Source organism: Nansenia antarctica (assembly GCF_963989245.1).
Source record: "Nansenia antarctica genome assembly, chromosome: 1".
Lineage (NCBI taxonomy): Eukaryota > Metazoa > Chordata > Actinopteri > Argentiniformes > Microstomatidae > Nansenia > Nansenia antarctica.
In genome coordinates, this window is record NC_137674.1 from 71,291,133 (window position 1) to 71,301,995 (window position 10,863).

Genomic DNA, 10,863 nt, shown 5'->3' on the forward strand with positions numbered 1-10,863 from the left:
CGATAGAGAAAAGAGGAGGAGGAGGAGGAGGAGGAGGAGGAAAGACAGAACCACTTGTCCGCTACAAGAGCTTGGCATTGTTTATTTCAGTAGCGATGGGCTCTATAACGGTGCCGTGTTTGCTTCTGTTTTTCGTGTCCCGACCTCCGCCGTACACCCACGCGGACCGGATCACCGCGGAGAAGCGGAGCAGCGCAGACTCACCTGCCAGCGGTAAGGACGGCCAGTGGACCTGACAGCGGGGTGGCAAGGTTATTGGAGACAAGCTTAACTGCTTTTTCGATCATACATAATCAGATTTTTAGGAGAAAACAACTGAAACCTTTTAAAATAACCCTGAATAATTTGGCAAGTGCATTCCAAGTGAAAAAAAAGAAAGAATGTGTGAAGCCTTGCATAGCACATAGACCTCCTACTGTAACTGGTGACTGACATCACCTCCCTAGAGAAGACTGACCTGCGGGCTACATTGTTATCAGCGCATCATGGATTGCCATCATGTGAACAAATTAGGCCTTTTGCTGAGTCTGTGTGGGATTACTTCACAGGTGTTTAGGCTTGGTTATTTATAGGAACATCAAAAACTCACCAGGCAATTAATGAAGAATGTGGCCTGATTTGTGCGTGTGAATCCCCCCCCCCCCCCACCCCTCCGCTGTACGGGCGGACCTTTTTCCATAATGATGTTGAATGCTACCAGAGATTTCAGAATATTCCTCCACGGTGATTATTCTATCAACAACAATCTTACTAAACTAACCCATGTAACCCTCTCGACAGACATTTGCATTCCGTTGCCATGGGGACCAGTACTAGCGGTAAAATAATTGCGCGCTTTTCTTTTATATTCCAGGCCTGGGGGAGAAGGAGTGTTTTCAGATTGTTACACAGCACAATAGACTGCGCAGCAGGGTCATCCCTATGGCGGCTAACATGCAGAAAATGGTTTGTCAAGTTAACGTGTGTGTGTGTGTGTCTGTGTGTGTGTGTGTGTGTGTGTGTGTGTGTGTGTGTCTGTGTGTGTGTGTGTGTGTGTGTGTGTGTGTATGTGTGTGTGTGTGTGATCTACATACAGTATATATTAGGCTAGCAGGCTACTTGCGCTCAATAGGAGGTCACATGGGTGAGGAGATAATGTAATCATCTGAGCACTGACTCAAGGCCTGTTACATTGACTTTATTCTCTTTTGGTACTTAGAGTCGGCTTGTGGTCATAATAGATTATTGTCAACTGTCAGACAGACAAGCCGTTTCTATGCTAGTACCACTGTCCTACCTCCCCCCTCCTGGGCGGGCCACATTAGCACCGCCACGCAGGCTGGCCCACGACACACACCACTGGGCTTCACGGCTGCTCCTGCACACCAAGGACACCTGAAACAGAACCCTGCCAGAACCCTCCCCTGTGCTCTTTCCCATGCTCCTGCTCTCCCTCTCTCTCTCTCTCTCTCTGTGTGTGTGTGTGTGTGTGTGTGTGTGTGTGTGTGTGTGTGTGCGTGTGTGTGTGTGTGTGTGTGTGTGGGTGGGTGTGTGTCTGTGTGTGCGTGGATGGGTGTGTGTGCGTGTGTGTGTGTGTGTGTGCGTGCGTGTGCGTGTGTGTGTGCCTGCGTGCGTGCGTGCGTGCGTGTGTGCGCGCGCATGTGTGTGTGTGTTTTCTCAAGCCAAGCCCCCAAACCTACACGGTGAGCTGATACAATACAGATAGAAAGCCTATCGACAATATTATACCCAGTTGAAATAGAGCTGATCCTCCGCAATAGCCTCAGTTTCACACTCTCTCGAGGGTATCACCGTTTCCCAAACTCTGAGGACCAAACAAAGGCGGTTGGCCAACAGAGGTTTCTCACAGGATATCGTCTGTTGAAATGCTGATATCCCCAACAGTCCAGAGACACCACCCCACGGTACCACAGATACCACAGCTGCTCCGGCCCGGGTGTTGATCCTACCAGTTGTAAACACACCATGGCTGTGTGAAAAGACACCCGACCCAGATCACTTCCACAGTAACAGGCTCGCTCTTTACTAATCCAAGATGGCGCATGGTGACGGCAGCCCTGCAACAACAACACTGCAGCAGTTTGCTTATTTGATTGTGTTTTTTATTGTGTTTTTAACCTGTAACGTAGTTAGCTATATAAGATACTTATCGCACTTTACTCTATTATTGTGATTTTGTATCTTGCCGTAATGCCAATGACAGTTCTGATTCAGATTCTGACTCACTAGTGACACGGGAGGACGTGTTTGGCTTTGGCCGCTGGTTTAAACAGAGCATTGATGACAGCTCTTGATAGATTTGATGGTCGCGACGCTCCTGCGGCTACTACTTCAGGCGACAGGATCAGGCGTGAGGTGGATCTGCCTCAGGAGGTCTGAGGAGAGGGCTCTTGTCTGGCGTTGGAAGGAGCAGTTGACTAGTAGTAGTAGTTGAGCAGTAGGGTATGCCCAAACCAACCACACGCACCCAATAACGGTCCCTTATCTTGGGGTTGTGTGTAACTGACAGCGTCGTTGACAGTTGCTGCCTGGTGGGGTTAGATTCAGCGATTACGTACGGTTAGAATCACCGTTCATCTGACAAGGTGTGACAAATACGGCGGAGGGTTCCACAAACGAATCGTAATTACAGATCCAACAAGGTTGATGCGTTAATGCATTCCAACGAACTGTCTCATGGGTACTATTTAAGCACTCAATTTGAAGTGGGAGGCTGTGGCCAAAGGAGTCCCCGTGATAAGAGGCTGTAGTCCTACAAGGACTAATGCCACCACACATTCCTATTGATAGTCCTGTGGACAGAATTAGAAACCAGACTAGGATTTTTCCTCCATATATTAACCCATGTATTGTTTTTTGTTACTCGTCATCTCCCAATTGGCTGTCATTGGATTAGGAGAGAGTCATCGCAGTCAGTGGATTATAATATGCAGCACTGTTGTTGAACGATGCTCTGTATGACCCTGGGGCCTGATAGACGATGTGTCCTGCATCCACCCTGTCACTATCCATAGATGACGTTCTTCGAGCCACCTACACAGATAGAGCTCTATTCTTCGACGGCTCCTCAGCGCTCGGCGATCTGCACATCGCTGATAAGGCTGTAATGAGAAAGAGAGGATTGGGATAATCATTGTGCATTCAGGGCTTGTGGTATTACAGGTAATTTTCCTTGTGAAAAGCCCTGGGAGAGAATCCACGCTGAACTGAAGAGGCCTATTAAAGAGCTTTAGAGATAAGCGTTAAAAAGCTCAGGGCTTTAGCTGCATTTGTGATTATCTTTCAGACATTTTTTTTTTCCGGCACACGAAGGAGTGGATGAGTGTGGAGCTGATTGTGTCTGTGAAGAGATTACAGTGTGGCCCTACAGCCCTCCTCTCCTTTCAGGAGGAGATAAAAAAAACACCATCATTTCAGGAAGTTTGGCTAAATGAGCCTCTCTCTTTTCTGTACTCTGGTACCGGCCCCCCTCTTTGGGATGGCTCCGGGCTCGGGAGGCTGGGGAATCCTTGTCTCTGGATCACTGGCACTCAGCTTCACTTCAAACACTGGAGATGAAAGTGAGTTTCTTTTCTTTTGGTGTGTAAAACAGGAGAAGGAGGCGTTCTCATTACTTTTACCAAGTACTGTATGAGTTTCAGACACTTTGTAGTGTAGTGTGTGTGCTTACAGTATGTGTGTGTGTGTGTGGGTGTATGCATAGCTGTGTGTCTGTCTGTTCTGTCCACTTATGACTGTTTTTCGCTAGCGACTCCCACGGTTAAGTGAGAGTAAGGTCTGAGTGGGCAAAAGTTAGCCTGGGAAACAGTGTATCTGCTGATTGTCACCTTGCTATAAAAAGCTTTTTGCCTACAATCACAATACTGAGCTGTTGGCTTTACATTCTACACACAGTAGGCTGTATGACATACAGACATACAGTACCCTATTATCACAGAGCAGAGACACAAAACACATTTTTGTCCTGTCTGCTCTTTCCTTCTCTCCCTTAGCTGTGTTATTCCCAGCACTGACACAACATGTCATGTGAAATGGAACATTTCAGACGGGGACTTGCCTGGTGATCCTTCTCCCCCCTTGGTGGCATCAAAGCGTGCGCCGATGACTTTGACCAGCAGACATCAGAGAGCAGAGGGAACAATTGGTCTCAAAGGGGCTTAGCATGGGGTCTTAATTACCCCGGCCCCTCAACGCTCAGCTATGTCACCCCTCTGACATCTGGGTACAACTCCATGTATCATTCTGTCCTTGTCTGCCTCCTCTGACACACTTGTCAAGCCAATCCTCTTTATATCTTTACAAATAGTGGCAATAATGAAATTAACATGACACACTATGATGTCAATATTTCAAAGTAGTCTCTCTGTCATCAATTAAGGGTATTTAATGTCTGGAGTGAATGTGGAGGGTTTGACTCTTCACTGCGAATGTACCAGCCGTTCAGTATTCCTCTAGAAGGGAATAAGATCTGGACACAAAAACAAAGATCAAATAGCTGGCAGGCTGTGAGCCGTGACTATCAGTAGGAGAGAAGGGGAGAGTGGGGGCGGGGGGGGGGAGGGAGGGCGAGTAGGGTGTCTTTGGGAGGGATAGAGGAATGAGTTTAGTGGGGGGCCTCTTAAGGTAATGGACTGCTGGCTTGAATCTCTGATGAGCTGCGTTGAGAAAGGGTGGAAAGATGAGACTGGCAGGGGGTATGGTAATGATGATGGTGGTGGTGATGGTAATGATGGTGGTGGTGATGATGGTGGTGGTGGTGATGATGGTGGTGGTGATGGTGGTGGTGGTGGTAATGATGGTGGTGGTGGTGGTGGTAATGATGGTGGTGATGATGTTGGAGGTGGTGGTGGTAATGGTGGTGGTGGTGGTAATGATGGGGTGGTGATGATGATGGTGATGATGGCAGTGGTGGTGGTAATGATGGTGATGATGGTGGTGGTAGTGGTGGTGATGGTGTTGGAGGTGGAGATGGTGGTGGTGATGATGATGATGATGATGGTGATGATGATGATGGTGGTGGTGATGGTGATGGTGATGATGGTGGTGATGATGATGGTGGTGGTGATATTGTTGGTGGTGATGGTGATGATGGTGGTGATGATGTTGTTGTTGTTGGTGGAGATGGTGGTGGTGATAATAATAATAATAATAATAACTTTATTTGTATAGCGCTTTTCCTGCAAACGTTGCAGCTCAAAGTGCTTTAATCATTATATAATCTTAATGTAATTATTGTGTAACTTAAATGCAATAAAAGGATGGGTTTTTATAATCTTAATTTAATTATTTAGTCATTTAAAGGCAATATTAAAAAGATGGGGATTTAGTCTTGACTTGAACATATTTGCTGAGGTTGCATCCCTAATGTAAACTGCCAGTGCATTCCACAATTTGGGTGCATAAAATGAGAATGCAGCCTCACCAAATCTCTTCTTTTGTACATGTGGTACACAGAGAAAGCCAGCGTCAGAAGACCTGAGAGCTCTATTGGGCTGATATGCTAGCAAAAGGTCTTTCAAATATTCTGGTGCTATGCCAGTGAGAGCTTTATAAACAAGCAGAAGGATCTTGAAATCTATTCTGAACTTAACAGGAAGCCAGTGTAGAGTCTCTAAAATAGGAGTTATATGAGCTCGATTGCTTGTTTTGGTTAAAACTCTCGCTGCTGCATTTTGGACTAATTGCAGCTGGCCAATAGCTTTCTTCGGAAGACCAGAAAGGAGACTGTTACAATAGTCCAAACGTATAATAACAAAAGCATGCATTAACACTTCTGCATCAGCTTGCCGGAGAAAATTATGATGATGGTGGTGGTGATGTTGTTGTTGTTGTTGGTGGAGATGGTGGTGGTGATGATGATGATGGTGATGGGGATGGTGGTGATGGTGATGGTGATGATTTACATTTACATTTGCATTTGCATTTTTGGCAAACTGTATAAGCTACCTTAACTCTACATAGCTCATAACTGTATATACTGTACCTCTAACTAAACTGATGTTTACAATACTACCGTTGCACGTACTGTATATTGCACATTGAACATGCCTCTTTGATACATCTACACATTCCATATAAGCTACCATAACTGTACAAATGTCATAACTGTATACCTCTAAACTACTGTACATGCCTTACTGTACATATCACTATCATTGTCATGTTTTTTTATATCATGTTCTTCTGGTTAGATGCTGAACTGCATTTGTATAGTACTTGTACTCTGCAATGACAATATTCAAATTCAAATTAAAATGGTATTCATCACATACACAATATACAAGTATAATATGCAGTGAAATGCTTTGTGTACCCGTCCGGCAATAACAAATATTTAAGAAGAATTTAAAAAGACACAGACAACAAGCAATTTAAAAGATTAGTTTCTCATGTGCAGGGTAAAAAGTGCAAAGTGCAGTGACAGTCCATTTTTGGCTGATGGAGGTGTGTGTATGTACAGCCCTCATTCAGCAGGCGGATGGCCTGAGGGAAGGAGCTCTTCCTCATCCTCTCTGTTTTTGTCCTCAGGCAGCGATAACGCCTCCCTGAGGGTAACAGAGAGAAGAGTCTGTGGCTGGGGTGGCTGGGCTCCCTGAAGATGTTGTTGGCCTTGAACCTGCACGGTTGGCTATAGATGTCCTGCAGGTTGGGGAGGGTGGTTCTAATGGTCCGCTCGGCTGAGCGGACCACCCTCCTGAGGGCCAAGTAATCCTTCTTGGTGCTGCTGCCCTTCCAGGTGGTGATGTTCCCCGACAGGATGCTGGTGCAGGTGTAGAAGTTCTTGAGCACCCTGAGGGGGAGCTTGAAGTCCCTCAGACGTCTGAGGTGGTAGAGACGCTGTCGGGCCTTCTTCACCAGGGAGTTGATGTGGCAGGACCATGATAGATCCTGCGTGATGTGTACTCCAAGGTATTTAAAGCTGTCCACCCTCTCCACCTGAGCCCCGCTGATGCTGAGTGGGTAGTAGCTCCTCTGCTGCTTCCTGCTAAAGTCCACTATCAGTTCCTTGGTTTTACTGACATTTAGCATGAGATTGTTCCCCCGGCACCAGTCCTCGAGGTAGTTGATCTCCATCAGGTAGGCCTTCTCATCATTGTTTGAGATCAGGCCCACCACAGCTGTATCGTCAGCAAACTTCACGATGATGTTAGAGTCTGAAGTGGCTGTGCAGTCGTGGGTGTATAATGAGTACAACAGGGGACTCAGCACGCAGCCCTGGGGGGCTCCTGTGTTGAGGGTGAGAGGGGCCTGCTCGTACTACCTGTGGTCTACTGGTCAGGAAGTTAAGGACCCAGTTGCACAGGGAGGGGTGCAGACCTAGGTCTCTTAGCTTGGTAGCCAGTCTGGAGGGGATTATTGCGTTAAAAGCCGAACTGTAATCAACAAACAATATTCTAACATAATTTACCCCCTTGGTGTCTAGGTGGGCTAGGACTGTGTGGAGTATATATGCTATAGCGTCGTCTCTCGATCTGTTGGGATGGTATGCAAATTGCAAGGGGTCTATGCCTATGGTGGCAGGCAGGGAAGATGTGATGAGGTTTTTTATAGAGTTGAATCTAATCTAATCTGAATCTAATTTAGCAGACGCCTTTATCCAAAGCGACTTACAATAAATACAGTACATTTATCGAAGTAAGTGAATCATCTATCCATCAGTCACCAAAACACAAAATAATCTATGCTATGACCAGGGGACATTGGCAGTTACAATGCTAGATAACGAAAAAAATAATAGAGTAGTGCCTTGGTACAAGTGCACTTCAGCTGTAAGGAAGGCTAAATCCGAATATTTCCTGAATCTGATAACCACCTCATACTCTAACACTGCCAAATTCTGGAATGCAATTGATCTGACTAAAAATCGTCCTTCCAGTGCTCTGCCCCTTAGTATTAATGTAAATGACTCTGTGATCTCTGATCCTAGCGACATTCGCCTTGCTTTTAATAAACACTTCTCCGAAGCTGGTCACCTATTTGATAGGTTGTACCCTGGACACCCCTCTATGGTGGTTTCTGATGATACTGCCCTTGTGGACCGTGTCCCCCTTTTCACCTTTCAACCATTTACTTCCGCGGAGGTCCTCAAGGTTTTAGAAACTATTGACCCCAAATCATCCTCTGGTGAGGATAAACTAGACTAATTTTTCATAAAATTGGCTGCACCAATTATCAGCGTGCCGCTAACTTACATTTTTATATCTTTCCATTTCCTCTGGTGTATTTCCGTTGGTCTGGAAGTCTGCGCGAGTCATTCCTTTACACAAAGGGGGTGATAGGGCTGATCCGGATAACTATCGACCGATCTCCACTCTCCCATGCCTGTCTAAAGTACTTGAGACCTTGGTCAATTCTCAATTGAAACGCTTTCTATCAAGCCACTCAATTCTTAGTCCCCATCAATCCGGTTTCAGACCAATCCATAGTACCATCTCTGCTATCACACTTGTAACTAACGACATAGTCTCGGCCTTGGATAAGAGGAACCACTGCGCTGCCCTCTTTGTCGACCTCTCGAAGGCATTTGACACGGTCGACCCACAGGCAGTCCATATAATCGCCGGAGACTTTAATCATGCTGACCTGAAGGTAGTACTACCGAAGTTCTATCAGCATGTTAAATATGCAACAAGAGGAGAAAAAACACTGGATAAGGTATACACCAACATCAAGCTTGCTTACAAGGCTAGACCGCTAGCTCATCTAGGCATGTCTGACCATGTGTCAATCCTCCTGATCCCAGCCTACACTACCATGAGGAAAAGTGCTCCCATCACCACTAAGACTGTCAGAACCTGGCCAGCAGGGTCCGCTCCACTGCAGATCTGCCTGAATGACACCTCATGGCAGGAATATGAGCATGAGGACCTGGAACAGTTCACGTCGTCGGTTCTGAACCACATAGTGAACTGCACCAACTCAGTCACTGTGGACAAACGGGTCCGGGTCTACCCCAACACGAAGCCATGGATGACTGGGAAGGTCCAAAAACTGATCAATGAGAGGGACAACGCCTTCGCAGCGAAGGGCACACTGCTGTACAGCACCACCAGGGCTAACCTAAAGCGCGGCATCCGGGAGGCCAAGGCAGACCACAGAGAGAAGATTAAGGAATGCTTCCTGAGCAACGACTCCAGGCGGGTGTGGCAGGGGGTTCAGCACATGACAAACTTCAGAGCCAACAGGCTCACAGCCGCAGAGGACGACCCCCTGCTGGCGGAAAAGCTGAACTCCTTCTACGCCCGGTTCGACGAGGGGCGAACGGAGGTAACCACAACACAAACACCACTCTCTCCAGCTCTCAGCAGCCTCACCCTCACAGAGCATGAAGTGAGACGCGTGCTGAAGGCGGTGGACCCCAGGAAAGCCTCAGGGCCGGATGGCGTCCTGGGACGGGTGCTGAGGGACTGCGCCGACCAGCTGGCCGGGGTTTTCACCAACATCTTCAACCAGTCCCTGTCCCAGGCCACCATCCCACCCTGCCTGAAAACCTCAACTATCATCCCAGTCCCGAAGAAAAGCACGGTGAGCTGCCTAAACGACTACCGCCCGGTGGTACTCACACCAATCATTATGAAGTGCTTCGAGAAAGTAGTCCGGGCCCACATAGTCACACGCCTCCCGCCCAACCTGGATCCATACCAGTTCGCCTACAGAGCCCACAGGTCCACAGAGGACGCCATCGCGACGACTCTCCACTCCACTCTATCCCACCTGGAGAGGGGAAACAGCTACGCGAGACTGCTCTTTGTGGACTTCAGCTCTGCCTTCAACACCATCCTTCCAGACAGGCTAGTGACCAAACTACTAGACCTGGGACTATCACACTCTATATGTGCATGGATCAAGGACTTCCTGTCCGACCGCCCCCAGAGGGTGCGGGTGGGCTCCCACACCTCCACAGCCCTCAGACTCAGCACTGGGTCCCCCCAGGGCTGCGTGCTAAGCCCCATCCTCTACAACCTCTACACCTACGACTTCACCCCCGTCCACCCCAGCAACTCCATCGTAAAGTTTGCAGACGACACCACCGTGGTGGGCTCCATCTCGGGGGGGGGGACGAGGCGGCGTACAGGGATGAGGTAGAGCAGCTGAGCAAGCTGTGCAAGGTTAACAACCTGCTGCTGAACCAGTCAAAGACCAGGGAAATCATCGTGGACTTCAGGAGGAAAAAATCTGAGGTCCAGCCCCTGCTCATCGACGGAGAGAGCGTGGAGAGAGTCTCAACCCTCCGATTCCTGGGGGTGCACATACAGGATGACCTGTCCTGGAAGAACAACACAGCAGCCATCATCAAGAAGGCACAACAGCGGCTCTTCTTCCTGAGAGTCCTCAGGAAGGACCACAACAAGCAGGAGATACTGGTGGCCTTCTACCGCTGCGCAGTGGAGAGCATCCTCACCTACTGCATCTGCAACTGGTTCTCCAGCTGCACAGCCGCAGAGAGAAATGCGCTACAGAGAGTCGTGAGAACAGCCCAGAAGATCACCGGCGCCCCCCTCTACTCTCTGGAAGAGCTGTACAACACACGCTGCCTCAGGAAGGCCTCCAAGATCTCCAGAGACCCATCCCACCCTGGGTACGAACACTTTGCCCGGCTGCCCTCGAACAGGCGGTACAGGACCATGGCCGTAAGGACAAACAGACTGAAGCTCAGCTTCTACCCCAGGGCCATCCAGGCCCTGAACACAGCAAAGACCTAGGTTCTGGGCCCTGGACAGTCTGGACGGATTGATGGCAGCTGCTGGATTGAAAAATCAGGTGTAGTGCTGAGGCACAAATGTGTACATTTCAAGCCTGCATACTGCGACACTTTAAATGAATGTGCAATAACACTATGTGCAATATGACAACCCTAGGGTA

General features: G+C 48.2%; 1 protein-coding gene across 1 annotated transcript in view; it reads left to right on the top strand.

Annotated features, from left to right (window-relative positions):
* Positions 1 to 95: 95 nt before the first annotated feature.
* Positions 96 to 10,863, top strand: part of LOC308152709 (C-type lectin domain family 18 member A-like) — a gene marked incomplete at both ends in the record, with an annotated part of 27,855 nt that continues 17,087 nt past the window's right edge. Inside the window, 2 exons of the mRNA XM_080525762.1 lie at positions 96 to 213; positions 854 to 945. Coding sequence (XP_080381888.1) covers positions 96 to 213; positions 854 to 945 — 210 coding nt within the window. The remainder of the gene's footprint in view (positions 214 to 853; positions 946 to 10,863) is intronic.